The following is an 18,547-nucleotide window of genomic DNA, read 5'->3' on the forward strand; positions in this document are numbered from 1 at the left end:
TTCGCGGTCGCACTGGAGCGCACACAGATGATGCCATATCTGGTAGGATGGGCAGTAGACAAGTGTATCGGGGCTCCAAAGTATGCAGAGGGATGATGTATTTGTGCCAGCCATCGTCTCCACAAACATCGGCAAACGTGGAACCGACAATCACCGTAGACGTGTGCAGAGATCTCTTAATCCTAACCAAGAGACGTTTTCCTCGTTTTCTGTGGCATCTCTTACGATGAAGCGAGCAGCCGGGAATATGGCACACACCCATGGGAAAAGGTGAAGAAAAGCATTTATAGAAAAATCGCTCTCCACCATTTCGAACACACAAGTCCATGACTGAGGATTGTATATTAAGAAGGGCTTGGCGATCATAGGACAGTAAGGTACTAATTCCTTGTGCATACACACACGAATACCACAAACAGACTCAGGACAGGTAACAAGGGACAGGGGCGACGGCATGCCAACTACCACACTGGCGCCATCTTGCCATCTTGCCACCTGTGATAACTCAACCCATAGCCCAACCCTAACCTAACCATCAGTGGAGTAAAATTAAAATTTTAGAGCAAAAATGCATCCTTCAAATCCATTGTTTATGTGAACGCAATTACTTCCTGGTTCCCATGGGACCAGAACCTGTGTCTCGGGGGTTGCTTGCGCAATGTGCTATCAGTAAAATTAGAAACATATTTACTTTTTAATTGATGCAAACACATCTGTTGGGGGATGGCTCTTGTCAGTATTTCAGCTGTATGGAGTTGATTTAAGGGTACATGAGCTTTCGGAAGCAACATGTCGATTTGCCGTGTGATCTTGTTACAAAAGCATAGAGCCTTGAGTGAGAATATTACTTGCATCCAACAATCTCTCTGGTTGTTTTTATGTGGGTTGAAAACATACGCTTATAGGTAGCCTACTTATATTTACCTTATTGATGAAAATCAATTTATACAGTATGCATATTGTGGCTGGAAATGTTCATGTTTGTAAACGTGTAATATGAGTTATCACAAACACTGGATTTGTTACTGTTTGAGGCTACGTCTACATAAATCCGGATACATTTGAAAATGGTGTTTTCGTAACACTCTCCGTCCACAATGCCGCTTTCAAGCATTTTCCAAAAGTTGCATGTCCACATTGACCATGTATGTTCTGAAATGCAATTGTCCTCATGTTCCGTAACAGGACAGCAATTCAGAGTAAACTTCCCTTCAACTTTGAAGGAATGCATTGCGACGGTTGTACAAAGTAACATTTATCTTTAACAATGCTATCAAAGTGAATATCAGGCATAATAGAGCTGCTACAACATGTGCCGGCATCTTGATTGTTTTGGGTTGAATGGATCACATGACTGCGTCACATGACAACAGTGACGGACTGGCCATTTTAAGCACCGGGACTTTTTCCCAGTGGGCCGGTCAGTGCCCCACTCTTATTTATTAAGCACTGCCATTTATTGCTGTGCATGGAAAACACCAAATACTCCCAAAATTATGACGAAACAGCACTGTCTGATTAAACAGCACAGCACGAGAGCAAAGCGGGACTGGCCCTCCCGCACAAGGCATCTACTGGCTGCAGTGCAAGAGCCGAGAGGGACTGACCCTCCTGTGCAATGCATCTACTGGCCACAGAGTGAGATCTTTTCAATCCACACATCTCCATTTTTATTGCATTGCAGTTAGTAGCCTAACACTAACTGTAGAAACTGTGGTACCGATTTTTTGTCCCAGTCCAGCCCTGTATGACAACAAATACGTCATCAATTTCAAATATCTCCATTTTCCCTGTCCACACTACAACACGATTTATCCACTTGGGAGAGTGTTTTCGAAAAGCTCAGTTTTTGCTGTCAAAAATGCCGTCTCAGTGTGGACAGAAGACTGAAACGTGCAGAAAATGATGCATTTTCAAACAAAATGTTTCAGTGTGGACGTGGCCTGAGATGTTTGCTGTTGTACAACCATTATGTGCCTTTGTCAGAGTACTCAGATAAACCTTTGCATTCTCAAGCTTTTGCTTAGTTTACTGCCACAGGGCTCCTTTTTCATCTCAGGTATGTTTTAACTGTACACGCATGATATAGGGCAAGAGTCAGTTGTGTTGAACTTGAGCTACCATGAGAGAGGCACACAGCCATATTTAAAAGACAGAATGCCTGCAGCTTTAAATGACACAAGGGAATGAATATGCAGTCTTTTTCTGTTTGGTGTGCTCTAAGGGGGCTCAAAGCAATGAACACAGAGAGAGAATAAAATTATGAATAAAGTGCAATGCAAGATGGATTCAGGCACCCCGTCTTCTAAGAGAGGTGGCAAATCATAAAATAGAGCCCTTAAAGCCCTTTAAAAGGGATGGTTCACCCAAAAATTAAAATTCTCTCATTATTTACTCAATATCATGCCATCCCATATGTGTATGACTTACTTTCTTCAGCAGAACACAAATGAAGATTTTTAGAAGAACATCTCAGCTCTGTAGGTCCTTACAATGCAAGTGAATGGTGATTAGACCGTTGTAGCTCCATGTGGCATAGGGGGGCGTGGTCATGTGTCGGTCTGCGGGAGAGGGAGAATGGTAAGGCTCGTCCCCTGGCTCATAATTATCTCTAACACCTGACTCTTGTTATAGTGATGGCGGAGGGATACTTAAAAGGCCCGCCAGAGCATCAGATGGGGAGAGTGGCCAGAGAGCTTCATCAGACAGAGCTTCTGATATTTTGATGTTCATAACGACGGTTACCATCATGTGTGTGTAAAGCAATACTGCAAATTAAAGAACTGACCTTGAACCTGCTTCGTGTTCTCCTGACTCCTCCATTGCCCTGAACAAAGAGAATACAACTCAGCTGTTAGTACCAAAGAGCCATCGGGAAACACTCTTCCAGGCGGCTCACTATAATCCAATGGCTGGCCACTTAGGTCACGAAAAGATTTTGAACCGTATAATGGCACATTTCTTTTGGCCGGGCATTCACGGGGACATTCGCAAGTGGTGTGCGGCATGATGTGAATGTCAATTGGTGAATCCACCGGCCACCCCAAACGCACCATTGATGCCAACGATGCCGTTGATCGTGATCCCCTTTGACAGAATTGGCATGGATGTTGTCGGGCCATTAGAGTGGACTGCACGCAGGCATCGCTTTGTATTAGTTCTGGTGGACTATGCAACGCGATATCCGGATGCAGTGCCCCAGCGCAACATCTCAGCACATAGTGTTGCAGAGGCACTCTTCAAAATTATCTCCCGAGTGGGGATTCCAAAGGAAATCCTCACTGATCAAGGCACAACATTCATGTCATATACACTTCGCGAACTATGTGAATTATTAGGCATTAAGTCGATTCGCACCAGCGTTTATCACCCACAAACCGACGGGTTGGTTGAACGATTTAATAAGACTTTAAAAATATGATTCGTAAGTTCGTACACGAAGATGCTAAAAACTGGGATAAGTGGTTCGAACCCCTGCTGTTTGCGGTACAGAGGTCCCGCAAGCCTCCACCGTGTTTTCTCTGTTTGAGTTACTGTATGAGCGCTGGCCACGTGGCGTGCTTGATGTCATACGGGAAGCTTGGGAGGAAGGTCCTTCGAATAGTAAAAATCAAATTCAATATGTTCTTGACCTTAGAGCAAAACTCCACACTTTGGGGCAGGTAACACAGGAAAATTTGCTCCAAGCGCAAGAACATCAGCGCCGACTGTTCAACAGGGGCACTCGACTATGGGAATTTGCACAGGGAGATAAAGTGCTTGTATTGCTGCCCACCTTGAGCTCCAAATTACTCGCCAAGTAGCAAGGACCCTTTGAGTTCACACGACGATTCGGAGATCTCGATTATGAGGTTAAGCGAATGGATAGGAGGGGAGCACATCAAACCTACCACCTCAACCTCCTCAAACCATGGAGGGAGGCGGTACCTGTAGCCTTGGTGATGGTAGTTCCGGAGAGGGCAGAGCTCGGGCCGGAGGAATCTACCAAATCAAGTTCATTCACGCCGGTCCCTTGCGGAGACCACCTCTCACCGTCGCAGCTTACAGATATTGCCAGGTTGCAAGCGGAATTCGCAGACATGTTTTCACCCCTACCGGGCCTCATAGAGCACCGCATATCGAGACCACCCCGGGTTGGTGGTTCGTAGCCGCCCCTATCATGAACACAAGAAAAAGATTGTTCAGGAAGAATTAGAGGCAATGCTCGAAATGGGCGTAATACAAGAGTCACAGAGCGATTGGGCCAGCCTGGTAGTTCTGGTACCAAAGAGCGATGGCTCGGTCTGCTTCTGTGTTGACTACCGGAAAGTGAACATGGTGTCCAAATTTGATGCTTATCCAATGCCGCGAATTGATGAGTTACTCGATCAGTTGGGCGTGGCTCAAATTTACTTGACGCTGGACTTAACAAAGGGTTATTGGCAGATCCCTTTAACTCCAATGTCCTGAGAAAACATGGCTTTTTCCACACCGTTTTGATTACACCAATTTGTGACTCTTCCATTCGGTTTGTTCGGAGCCTCAGCCTCATTTCAGCGCCTTATGGACAAGGTCTTCAGACCGCACATGGCATATTCCGCCGCATATCAAGATGACATCATCATTTACAGTAATGACTGGCAGCGACTTGTGCAACATCTGGTAACATCTGGGCTGTCCTGAGAGCGCTGAGACAGGTGGGACTCATGGCCAACCCGAAGAAGTGTGCAATTGGGCGGGTAGAAGTTAGGTATCTGGGGTTCCACTTGGGTCACGGGCAGGTGGTTGACAAAACCGCAGCAATCGCAGCCTGCCCAGCGCCCAAGACCAAAATGGGGGTAAGGCAGTTTTTGGGGCTGGCTGGCTACTACCGAAGGTTTGTACCTAGTTATTCTGATGACACCAGCCCGCTGTCCAGTGGACAGAGTCGTGTCAACAGGCCTTCCTTAAGGTAAAATCTGCACTGTGTGGGGGGCTGCTTTTACATGCACCTGATTTCTCTCTCCCCTTTATTTTGCAGACTGATGCATCTGACGGGGCTGGGCGCGGTGATCTCGCAGGAGGTGGGAGGGGAGGAATGGCCAGTGCTATTTATTAGTCGCAAACTCTCCTTCAGGGAGACAAAATATAGTACCATCGAGAAGGAGTGTCTTGCAATTAAGTGGGCTGTTCTGACCCTCCGCTACTACCTGCTGGGGTGGGCCTTCACCCTCTGTTCTGATCACGCTCCTCTGCAGTGGTTCCACTGCATGAAGGATACTAACGCGTGGATCACCTGTTGGTATCTGGCTCTCCAGCCCTTTAAGTTCAAGGTGGTCCACAGAGCGGGGGCCCAGATGGTTGTGGCTGACTTTCTCTCCAGAAACGGGGGGTGGAGTAGGCAGGCCGAATGTTGCCCTGGCCTGAGTCAGCGGTGGGGGCATGTGGCATGGGGGGGCGTGGTCATGTGTCGGTCTGCAGGAGAGGGAGAGCGGTAAGGCTCGTCACCTGTCTCTCATTATAGTGATGGCAGAGGGAGACTTAAAAGGCCCGCCAGAGCATCAGATGGGGAGAGAGAGTGGCCAGAGAGCTTTATCAGACAGAGCTTCTGATATTTTGATGTTCATAAAGACGGTTACCTTCCTGTGTGTGTGTGCGTGTGTGTGTAAAGTAATACTGCAAATTAAAGAACTGACCTTGAACCTGCTTCGTTGTCTCCTGACGCCTCCATTGCCCCGAACAAAGAGCTTTTCTTCATAAGTGAGATGAAAGGTGTGGGTGAGAAACAGATAAAAATTTAAGTCCTTTTTTACTCTTACATCTCTACTTTTACAGCTGAAAGCCACATGTGGTGCCTGTTAAGTTTCACTTTCACATCTGAAAGTGAAAGTGCAGATTTAGAGTAAAAAAAAGGACTTACATTTTGCATTGTATGGACCAACAGAGCTGAGATAATCTTATAAAAATCTTTGTTTGTGTTCTGCTGAAGAAAGTCATACACATTTGGGTTGGCATGAGTGTGAGTAAATGATGAGAGAATTTTCATTTTTGGGTGAACTATCCTTTTAAAGAAAGAAAAAGTTTTATAGTGAACAAATAATTTTTTTTGAAAAAAATAAATAAATACAATAAAATACACAGAATAAAGAATAAAGTCTGTAGATTATATAGAATGAATTCTTCTAAGTTTTGGATATTGTTGATAAGATAAAATAACAAATAATCCAGTCTGCCAGGCATCTGTCAGAGTTTATTTTTCACTGTATATCGTAAGAGTGAATCATTGAACACCTGACACATTCAAGTGACTTTATGGCCTGAAACAATTTTATCAGTTTCTGAGACAAGTGAATATCAGTCACCAAGTCTGAATGACATCAAAAGACTTTAGCCCATTAAGCCTCTTGTTCTTGTTCCTTTGCTTTAAGATGGCAGAAACAAGAACCAATTTCCTGCTGTGGAAGGATCAGCAAACATAATTAATTCATGAAGAAATAATTTTTTCTCCCCACAGAATGAGGCACTAAAACACAAGCACAAGTGTACGTGCATACACACACAACACATATGCAGTCACACACTACCATACTTTGATGTTGTGCATGTGTACCGTATACTGCAGCAATCTTCAACTTAAGCATGGAAATAAAAGTCCTTTTCATTTAGAAATTAATCTGTCACAGTTCTCCATGCAAGACTCAATGACCTCAGCACCAAGCCTGCAGGAAATCACAGTGGGGGCACACATCATTCTACTCTCGAAGGCATAGACTTGCTGAATCCCTTTTTTTGACAATTAAGGGGGGAAGCTGTATAGACCAACCTATTGCATTTATATTTCATTAAACCTGATATATGGCTCACATTATTCAAATTTGTGTTGAGATCACTGATGAATCTATTCCAGAATCCAGAACTGGGCAAAAAATATGATTGCCAAACAAATTTATTAACAACTTACAAAGTAACTAAATGATAAAGTAAACATGAGGACTGGTGTATCAAACTCAAACATTATATTTGCATTACCTGAAGGAAATGCCAGTGCTTCCAAGGCAGCAAATGAATAGTTAAAAAAAGTTTTAGATAAGCTCAGGTTTTAGGCTTTGGATCTGTTTCAAAGAATAGTTGAATTAATTGCAAATTCAATCAAACTGAATCAACATCCTTGTAGTGCAAAGGCAGCTATAGGTGGTTTAATTGATATATGAAAAAAAAAAAAAAAAAACAGTCTGAATTTATCTGCAAATAATTGCAATGATGTCATTGTAATCATTACATTTAGAATGCTGAACATTCAATCAAAGTTAGTCAGTGGAAGATTTTCAAACTTTAGTCTTGCATTTTTTAAAAGACTTACAAAAACCTCAAAACAGATAGCACATCTAAAACTAAAATGTAGTTTTATGGAGTTTGTACTGCAAAGTAACAGTTTGTCAACCGTGTAACAGTAAAGTAGTTGTTCAGTAAAAATCTTCCCCTCCAGTGTACTGTGACCAGATCATTGAGTCAGTTAGTAGAACTCAAGAACTGAATTAGTCCAATACATGTACGAATCAATCAGAACAGTTTTGTTAACTGGAGAAACATTGGGTTTGGGACTATTTCTTTAAATGGTTCAGGCTGAATTATTGGCAAACATTTATAAAAGAAGAATAAAAAGAAGAGGAATATCAATACTCGCCTTGTAAGCACAGTAATTATTACAATAAGATGGAAATATTCTTAACCTCTTCCAGAAATTTTCATTAGCCTATATTAAATCATACAAACTGATAGATCTTTTGTGTCTCTTTAAATAAATTAGACCCTTGTGGGAATCCTGCCACCAACCCTACGGTGACATTGTCTTAATTTGCAGCTGATCCCAGTTCAGCAATGTGTAATGTAGTATTACACCAGCTCTTAATCCAGACACATCTGGAGCATGCTAGTGGTGTGCTAATCAGCACTGGGAGGATTAGCATCAGGCTAACATCATTCTGCTATTCAAGTCTTGAATAGGCCAGCTGAAAAAGCTTCCTTTCCATGTTTGAAGGAAGCTAGCAGGATGGGGACAATCACCATTCATTTGACTTTGATGTATGCCAAGGCTGTTTGCTGCATTATTCTTCATCGTTCACAGGTCTTCGGTGAAGGTTTACAAAGCAAATGTGGCTTATTCAATCTGCGACCCCATGACATTTCCCAGAACTAAGTATTATGTTTATCATCCGTTATGTTAATAGGTTACAACCATCCTGGTGTTTATCAGCCTTGTAAATGTTCTGAAACTTTCTGCGACATACAATTAGAGTTCAAATTTGTTCCTACATAGAAAACAGTCACTGTTTACAACAATAGTGAAATGGTAATGTTGTTATTATAACATTTAATGTTGTAAACTCTAATATTTCAAAGAAATCTGTCATCTAACTGATCATGTCAGATTAATTAGCAACATCTGTTGTGCACTAAAACTCTTGTAGGTTAAGTGTTAAGCATTTAAAGTCAACAAAATTTTTGTCATGGTACCAAAATTTCAGTAGTCGGTACCGATCACAGTGAAATTTCACGGTTCTTGATACCACAGAAAAAAATTGCTAATATGACAATGTGTATTGAACACACTCCTTTGGCCTGAAGTTAATTTTGTAAGTAATAAATTAAAAGATATGCATGTTTCCTTCAAGTGTTTCTAACACTTGTTTGTTTTTTAGCAGGGCCCTACTGAAATCTGTTTTATTTTTTCGCCAAATTATTTTTTCCCCCATTTTTTAAATAAAATTTTCCAGAATTTCATGTTTTAATGTTTAATTTACTGTCATTATCAAAATGGTGTCTAATCAAATAATTTACCTTAAACTTTTAACCAGTAAAAAAATAGAACAATTACTTGTCAACATACCACTGCATTTTTTAACAAACATTTATTCAGTACAAAAGCACTCTTGCTTGTGATATATTGATTAATTTGTATTATTACAATAATTAATAATTAATCATTATTTAATATTATTATTATTATTTCTACAGTGAGGATTACATTTTACCATACAGTTATATTTCAGTTGCAATTTCTTCAATTTCAGACATTTAGTTTTATTATGAATCGTGCTTTTATTTTGACGTGTATTGTTGACGGAAGTTCAATTTCTCCGGATAAACAGTTTTCTACATGGCCCAGTGTGATCGTTTAAGCGCAAATGCTGTGATTTAATTATATAAATGATATAAAAATAACACATCAGAGTAGATTAGTGCTCTGCTCTGTCATCTCTCATACAACGTGAATGATTCTCATAGTCTGTGGAGTTTCCAGTGTATGAGCGGTCTGCTTCACACATTCATTTAAAGCTCAAGCAGCTCATACAGACTAAGATTGCAGCATTTCATGGTTTAATAATAACACTAGGACATATCACGATTTTAATTTGAGTAGTTGTGCATTTCAGTGTAAAAGGAGCAACAGAGCACACGCTCACATAAGCATGTGACCATTTGAAAACAATCGTGTGTCAGTAAGACAGTGTGCGGGTACCGAATTAAGTCGGCGCTCGGTACTACCAGTACTGTAGAATCACTGGTATCGGTACATCTTTTTTATTTTAGTACCGACTTGGTACCAAAGTACCGGTACTTTTGACAACACCAGTCAACATGAAATCAAAATGGGCCCTATTTACTTTCTTAATGCATGTTTTTGGTTGTATTGTAAACAATTAAATTAGCTTCAAATTGCTTGGTTCCATACTGGTACTGTATGTAATGCTCACTTTCTACAATCCAGTGATTTTCCAGTGGATAAAATCAAGTCATGGCCTACATTTTTCTTGTTGAACTCTAAATCTCTCAAAAAACGTGACATTATGATGTAAAATGAATACAAATGCTGTTTCATGTTGACTAAGTTCTTCCCATATGTGTAGAGAAAGACCTAAACAACTTTAATATAGACTTCAACTAGAGATGTTCATTTAGAGTCCCAGTTTGCCATTGTCAGATCTAATGTCTATAATTATTCATCACAGTATTTCACCATGTTGAAGTACTACTTGTAGTGTAATGAACAGTATCATATGCCATTATTTTCCACCACACTTTGGGAGGAATTACATTGTCGGGAGATTTAAAATATCTCCAGTGGTTGGTAGTCCTAGACATCACAGTTTTAGGTACCGGGCCTTGAGGCTATGAGTGCTGCACTAGTTCTGGACTTATCATCTTGGAAGGTACTCCTGTGGCAAGCAGGTATGGTTGCTGGCTTTGAGAGCCTGGCTCACAGCACTAATGTAACCATCAATCAACCGCTTCATATCTGGGGTGAAAGGGTCAAAGGTGGGCCGTCGCGCACCTGAGCGTTTAAAGTGGCCATCCTTGTTGCACTCAGCACAGAGGAGGCGTTCTTCACTGACATTTGCATTGAGGAAAGAAGTGATGGATTGCAGTGTAGGCACCAGTGACTCTTGCAACTCCTCATAATGCACCACCAGCAGTCTCTTTCCATAACGCAGCCAGTCCAATACGTGTGAAGCCCACCAGGATGCATAACTACCCACAAATTCTGGCCAGTCTAGTAAGGGAGAGAAAGAAGAATAAAGTTGGTGAGAAAGAAAGATTAGATACAGGATTTATATGATGGATGGATGGATGGATGCATGGATGGATTGTGATTAAATTGTACTTGTTTAACAAAATCTGAATAGACTATTTTCACAGTTGTTGTTACTATGTCATATATTCAGGTCACTGGACAATGCCCACCTTTCTGGATATACAATGGAAAGAAAAAGTATGAACCCTTTGGAATTACCTGCATTTACTGTATGTATAAATTTGTCTTAAAATCTGATTTGATTTTCATCTAAGTTACAATAATGAACAAACACAATCTGTTTGAACTAATAACACACAAATTATTGTATTGTTCTTGCACATACTGAATACATCATTCAAACATTCTCAGTGTATGTTGGAAAAAGTATGTGAACCCCTAGTCTAATGATGTCAACAAAAGTTAATTCGATTCAGGAGTTGGCAAACCAGGCATCCAGTTAATGAAACTAGATTGGAGGTGTGGGTTAGAGCTGCTTTGCTTTTCCTGTATGTGCCGTTGGTATTTTGTCAGTTGTATCCATCCAGGTTCTTTCTGTATTAGTTCATATAGTTTGAGTTCACCCCGCGTGGGTTATTAGCCCTACGGAAGCTAGCGCGATGTATGGGCTGCCTCCTTACAGCGGTCATGCCCGCTGGGTTTTCTGCCAGGTTGTCTTCCCTTGTCTCCTGTTGGAGTGTCCCAGTTAGAGCCCAGACCTTAACCCAATAGAGATGCTGTAAAATGACCTCAAGAGAGCCATTCACACCAAACATTCTAAGAATATGGCTGAGCTGAAACAGTTCTGTAAGAAAGAACGGTTCAAAATTCCTTCTGAAAGTTGTGCAGGTCTAATCCGCAGCTACCACAAAATCTTGGTTGAGGTTATTGCTGCTTAAGAAGGATCGACCAGTTATTAAATCCAAGGGTTCACTTACTTTTTCCACAGCACTGTGAATGTATATTGGGATGTGTTCAGTAAAGACAAGAAAGATTATAATTGTTTTTGTGTTGTTAGCTTATGCACGTTGTGCTTTGTCTATTCTTGTGACTTTGATGAAGATGAGATCACATTTTATGACCAATTAATGCAGAAAACCAGCTAATTCCACATACTTTTTCTTGCCCCTCTATGTCCAGGAATGTTTACATACTACTCACCTGCATACCTAAAGAACATTTTTACACTTTAATGGCCGAGAAGTACGTTCTTTGTAAATGCAGAACATACTTTAACAGTACGCAATAAAAGTTTGAATGAATTCTCGAGTACATTAGTTCAGGCTGAATGAATTACAGAAGTTTAACATGTGAGATAAGGAGTTAAATAAGAAAAAACAGGATGTCTGAGGAATGTCAATACAGTACTGCCTTGGGGGCCTGGGTAGCTCAGCGAGTAAATACGCTGACTACCACCCCTGGAGTCGCGAGTTCAAATCCAGGGCGTGCTGAATGACTCCAGCCAGGTCTCCTAAGCAACCAAATTGGCCCGGTTGCTAGGGAGGGTAGAGTCACATGGGGTAACCTCCTCATGGTTGCTATAATGTGGTTCTCATTCTCGGTGGGGCGCGTGGCGAGTTGTGTGTGGATGCTGCAGAGAATAGCGTGAAGCCTACACACGCGCTATGTCTCCACGGTAACGCGCTCAACAAGCCACGTGATAAGATGCATGGACTGGCAGTCTCAGATGCGGAGGAAACTGAGATTCGTCCTCCGCCACCCGGATTGAGGTGAGTCACTACACCACCACGAGGACTTTGAGAAGTGGGCATTCCAAATTGGGAAGCAAAGGGGAGAAATAAAAATAAAATAAAATAGAATACAGTGCTGCCTTGCAAGCACTGTAAAAAAGGAATCTTTTTAAAACCACATGATTAGTTGTGTGACTGTGTATTTTCGTCATGAGAAGGCAGTGTGTAATCTTATAGAGTCTGTGTCCTCATTTTTGTGTCTGTAAGTCACGCACCCTGCAGAGCTAAACATAATGCAGTCATAATACCTTTGCTTTTCCAATGCTGATCAGAAGCATAACCGAGATGCCCGGCGCATTTGCGGTTGAACTCAGCCATTAGCGAGCGGTAGGGGTTTCTTATCAACAGGATTGCTGAGTCATACATCTCTATATCCCGCTGGCTGCTCTCGTGTGTTTTCACGCAGATGGTTCGTCCACTCTTCCAGTAATCTTTCTCACCCTTAAAGCCTGCAGAGTTGGAAGGAGAAGAGGATTAGCATATACAGCCAACTGCATGTGGCGACCACTCAGTGCCACCTCTAAGTCCAAACAAATACATTCCGAAAAATGCTATTACATTAAGCATGAGCACCAAGACCCCCCTCAGGCAAATGTTTCAGGCTCTGTGATAGATCTGAAAAGGCACTGTGACTTTCAAGGCAGGTCAAGTTTATAATGACAGAAAAAAAAAAAAAAAAAAGCTCAATAAAATTTGGCATTTGAAAGAGAAAAAAAGGTCAGCCGTGCCCACTAAATGCACATAGACTTACTGCACAATCTCAAATTGTGGCACTGTAGGAGCTGAAGAAAAATAAAAGACATATAGTTTCCATTAGTGGCTTAGCCAAGTATAGACTGGAATGGAGCATATATTCACCCATTATACAGTACTTTATGCATCACATACACATACAGAAGTACAAACCATGACCTGCTGTATTATATTGATATGTATTTATTTTCACTGTACTTTGCAGTCTTAAATAGCTGTACATTGTAAGACAGCACAATTTAATTACAACAATCCTGTAAATAGAAAAATAGAAAACGTGTGAAATGTTTAGGTTGTCGAAGGATAAGCATGAAATCAGTGAGACTTGGGATCAAAACCAGTATTATACACTTCACTTTTCAATAAATTGAGTAACAGGGCGCCCAAACCTGCTCTACAGAACAAAGCATATATTGCCTCTCTATTGTGCTCCCTATGGCCAGTTCTATACCTGCATGACAGCAGGACAAAAATGGATGGGGTGTATCGGTAGAACTGAAGACCTCTTCAAAAGAGATAGCAATGATGATAATCTCATCTCATCAAATATCCAGGCATTATTATCTTTCTGAATGGCTGAATTTGCAGGACATTTTGCCACCAGTAGAGATGTGTATGAGCTTCTAAAATGACAAGATTTATTATCACAGACAGAATGGCAATAGTGTTAGTGTTACCTCTGTTGTAGAGGGTGCCATCAAAGTAGTAACTGCCTGTGTAGTAGCCTGTTGCAAGCTCGATCAGGTGCCTCACCCAGGTGTTCCCAGCACCGGGAAAACTGGATAAAGCCACCAGAGAGCTTGACTTCTCCGGCAGAAACTTCTTCTCTGTGCATCTGGAGTCTTTAAAAAAAAGGGATTCCAAATATTTATTTGCCACTTATAAGAAAAAGTACACACAAACCTCATAAAACCATTATTTTCAGCCATCAGATTAATTTGTGTCTACTCATAGATAACATATAATTAAAGACTTTTAAATAGGTCATATAATGAAAAACCTAATATTCCTTCAATCCTTTACATTTTGAGAAAAAGAAAAGCAAACTTTCACTACTAACAAATTTCACTTTTCTGTTTTTCGCTGTGTGTAGCACCTGCCGCATGCTGAAGGATCCATACGTAATTAAAGAGTGGCTGAGTTTTAAGCTCTAAAGGTGTTTTTACAGATTTCCTGTTTCAGTGGCATGCCCAAAATTAAAGGCATATAACTCTACAAAAACCCCAAACAGGGCCAATTGCTTGGTATCATTTTAAAGAAAACTATTCAAAATGTATAATGATGTAAAATATGACTAATTATGAGACTCTCAGCCTAAGAAACAAAAATAAACTTTTTTTCTTATTTGTTTTATTTGACATCATATTGTATATTTCAGGGTTTAAATAAGGTAGCTCCAAAAAAAAAAACTGCTTTTGTTTTGTTCCCAATCATGTAAACTGTACCTGAACAAAATGTTGTGTTGATATGATAAAGCAATCAAAAGTTACAGCATTACAAAAATAATTTATCCTAGTGTCCAAAAATGTCTTCAAACAAATAAAACATATTAATTGTGCATAAGAACTAATTACAAATGCAAATACTGTACAACAATGACTAAAGGTATGCTCTCTCTCCAAAGCATGCAGACATGAGTAATGAGATTTCATTCAGTTCAATTCTGTGTCATTTGAGCCATCATATGACCTATGATACTTGGCGCCATCTCCTGGTGGCCATATGTAATTAGAGTGAACGGTCCTCTCTGCCCATATTTGGATGACTTCTATCTCTGGTTCCAGCGATCTGAATCCTAATACGATTGGTTTAGCGTACAATGATGCTGTATAATGTACTGCATAATTTATGATGAAGTCATCTGATCCAGGAAAGCTAACGTATTTTTAGCCAGATAGGACATTATCTATGCATCTGATTACGTTGAATCCCCTCCTCTAAGTAACAGTATGTGATTTTATCGTGAAGTTATAAGCGAAAATGTGGCTTATAAGCAACACCTGTTTACATGTAACGTATGTCAAAGACATGTACTTAGCTATTGCTCGCAATGTGTGTGTGTGTGTATATACAGTGGTGTGAAAAATTGTTTGCCCCCTTTCTGATTTCTTATTTTTTTGCATGTTTGTCACACTTAAATGTTTCAGATCATCAAACAAGTTTAAATATTAGTTAAAGATAACACAAGTAAACACAAAATGCAGTTTTTAAATGAAGGTTGTTATTATTAAAGGAAAACAAAATCCAAACCTACATGGCCCTGTGTGAAAAAGTGATTATAACTGGTTGGGCCACCCTTAGCAGCAACAACTGCAATCAAGTGTTTGCGATAACTTGCAGTGAGTCTTTTACAGCGCTGTGGAGGAATTTTGGCCCACTCATCTTTGCAGAATTGTTGTAATTCAGCCACATTGGAGGGTTTTCGAGCATGAACTGCCTTTTTAAGGTCATGCCACAGCATCTCAATAGGATTCAGGTCAGGACTTTGACTAGGCCACTCCAAAGTCTTCATTTTGTTTTTCTTCAGCCATTCAGAGGTGGACTTGCTGGTGTGTTTTGGATCATTGTCCTGCTGCAGAACCCAAGTTCGCTTCAGCTTGAGGTCACGTACAGATGGCCGGACATTCTCCTTCAGGATTTTTTGGTAGACAGCAGAATTCATGGTTCCATTTATCACAGCACGTCTTCCAGGTCCTGAAGCAGCAAAACAGCCCCAGACCATCACACTACCACCACCATATTTTACTGTTGGTATGATGTTCTTTTTCTGAAATGTGGTGTTACTTTTACGCCAGATGTAATGGGACACACACCTTCCAAAAAGTTCAACTTTTGTCTCGTCAGTCCACAGAGTATTTTCCCAAAAGTCTTGGGGATCATCAAGATGTTTTCTGGCAAAAATGAGACGAGCCTTAATGTTCTTTTTGCTCAGCAGTGGTTTTCGTCTTGGAACTCTGCCATGCAGGCCATTTTTGCCCAGTCTCTTTCTTATGGTGGAGTCATGAACACTGACCTTAACTGAGGCAAGTGAGGCCTGCAGTTCTTTGGATGTTGTTGTGGGGTCTTTTGTGACCTCTTGGATGAGTCGTCGCTGCGCTCTTGGGGTAATTTTGGTCAGCTGGCCACTCCTGGGAAGGTTCACCACTGTTCCATGTTTTCACCATTTGTGGATAATGGCTCTCACTGTGGTTCTCTGGAGTCCCAAAGCTTTAGAAATGGCTTTATAACCTTTTCTAGACTGATAGATCTCAATTACTTTCTTTCTCATTTGTTCCTGAATTTCTTAGGATCTCGGCATGATGTCTAGCTTTTGAAGATATTTTGGTCTACTTCACTCTGTCAGGCAGGTCCTATTTAAGTGATTTCTTGATTGAGAACAGGTGTGGCAGTAATCAGGCATGGGTGTGGCTAGAGAAATTGAACTCAGGTGTGATAAACCACAGTTAAGTTATGTTTTAACAGGTGGGGCAATCACTTTTTCACACAGGGCCATGTAGGTTTGGATTTTGTTTTCCCTTAATAATAACAACCTTCATTTAAAAACTGCATTTTGTGTTTACTTGTGTTATCTTTGACTAATATTTAAACTTGTTTGATGATCTGAAACATTTAAGTGTGACAAACATGCAAAAAAATAAGAAATCAGGAAGGGGGCAAACACTTTTTCACACCACTGTATATATTGATGTTTTTACCAATGACAGTAATAGGTAAGAATGGGCCAAGATTTCAGCAACTTATTGTGAGAAGCTTGTGGAAGGCTACCCAAAACGTTTGACCCAAGTTAAACAATTTAAAGGCAATGCTACCAAATACTAACCAAGTGTATGTAAACTTCTGACCCACTGGGAATGTGATGAAAGAAAGAAAAGCTGAAAGAAATCATTCTCTCTGCTATTATTCTGACATTTCACATTCTTAAAGTAAAGAAGTGATCCTAACTGACCTAAGACAGGGAATGTTTTCTATGATTAAATGTCAGGAATGTTGAAAAACTGAGTTTAAATGTATTTGGCTAAGGTGTATGTAAACTTCTGATTCAACTGTAGGACATGTGCCTATAGAAGATGGATGTATGGAACACTTCTGATTTGTCTGCTTATGTTTGTTCATAATGCCTATATGCATTGTAAAGTAAAGCTTCTAAGCTTTAAAACCATACCTATTTTGTGTTGGTCAAGACTGTAGTTATTAATATTTTTATTTTATTTTTTTCTCAGTGGGTACATCCGAGCTTAAATTGTTAAGTTCAGTCCGACCTCAACAGTTTGTGCAGCACATTAAAGCGCATATTGATTTGTGAACCTGCAAAAATGTGATGCAGGCTTCACAAAAAGGCAGTTTTTGAAGGATGGGGCAGCGCAACTACTGGACTCAACAGTAATCAACCTGTAAGTAAATATTCTTATTCATTTCACATGCAGAGGTTAGCTAGTCATAAGAAAGGATTAAGTCATAAAGGCATAGTGGTCAGAGTGAGGGTAGAAAATGGACAGGTAAAACTGAATAATGACTGTTTTTGGTTCAAGATACCCTTACTAACACAATAACCACAGGGGAAAAATCTAATTATATTTTTTAAGCAAGTATCAGTCTCAGAACTTTTCAGACATGCAGGTACCCTTGAGCTACTATGTGTTGCTTTAAAGGTCACCATTTCTAAATAACAAAAAGGTATTCACTTATACATTCATTTATGACCTACCAGAGGGAAAGGTTAAAAATTATTTAAATCTTATAATGGAAGGAACAGGTACCCTTTTAAAAAAAATAGCATATTTACTTCTGATGGCTAAGCTCTACGTGAGAAGAATAAATAGACCGAGCAGGGAAACATGAGCACCTAGGCAATTATAAAGACCAGTGAGAATGTATCCATAGATTCACAGTCTTACCCTGAACGGGTGTCTGGTAGACCTGGAGAAAGAGCTGCTGGGAACTCCTGATATTCAAACTGCTGTTGTCCAGAGCACAGAACTGCTCATTCATCGGATCATGAAGAGTGAAGTGAGGGGTGGCATAGCCACAGTAACAGTCTGGTTTCCTGATCATGGCCAGAGGAAACTCCTGATGTGGAAGAACAGGGAATACATTTTTATGGGATATTTATTTACACCACTCAAATGAACTAGTAGATTACAAGTGGTGAAAAACTTTCCCTTAAACAAATAAATACATTTACCTAAAAGTTCATGTCCATCTATATTTGTCAACTGCCCAATAAATACATGTATGAGTAAGGATGACACCAATCTCTCTCCATCCATACATCAAATCGAATTTATTCTCTATAGGGACACATTAAAGTTTAAATAAGCAGACAGTTTTCAGAAGACTGTGGGAAAGATCAAACCTTAAAATAAAATATCAGGTGGTCACCTAACAGTGCAATAACTAAAGCAGAGCCATATCCAATCCACTTTAATCTAGTACAGTGGTTTTCAACTGTTGGGTCGCATAACTGATCTTACGGTCATGAACAGCAGAGAAAATACACTGTTTAATGCAAGAA

The 18,547-nt window shown here is 40.3% G+C and overlaps 1 protein-coding gene across 2 annotated transcripts in view; it reads right to left on the bottom strand.

Moving 5' to 3' along the window:
* Nucleotides 1-9,319: 9,319 nt before the first annotated feature.
* The window catches only part of LOC127421749 (WSC domain-containing protein 1-like), a 58,944-nt gene continuing 49,716 nt past the window's right edge, over nucleotides 9,320-18,547 (bottom strand). For both annotated transcript variants that reach the window (XM_051664835.1, XM_051664834.1), the window contains 4 exons: nucleotides 17,931-18,102; nucleotides 13,713-13,877; nucleotides 12,531-12,731; nucleotides 9,320-10,510 (listed from right to left, as the gene is read on the bottom strand). In XM_051664835.1, coding sequence (XP_051520795.1) covers nucleotides 10,158-10,510; nucleotides 12,531-12,731; nucleotides 13,713-13,877; nucleotides 17,931-18,102 — 891 coding nt within the window. In that variant the 3' untranslated portion in view covers nucleotides 9,320-10,157. The remainder of the gene's footprint in view (nucleotides 10,511-12,530; nucleotides 12,732-13,712; nucleotides 13,878-17,930; nucleotides 18,103-18,547) is intronic.

Source organism: Myxocyprinus asiaticus, chromosome 31 (genome assembly GCF_019703515.2).
Source record: "Myxocyprinus asiaticus isolate MX2 ecotype Aquarium Trade chromosome 31, UBuf_Myxa_2, whole genome shotgun sequence".
NCBI classification, from domain to species: Eukaryota; Metazoa; Chordata; class Actinopteri; order Cypriniformes; family Catostomidae; genus Myxocyprinus; species Myxocyprinus asiaticus.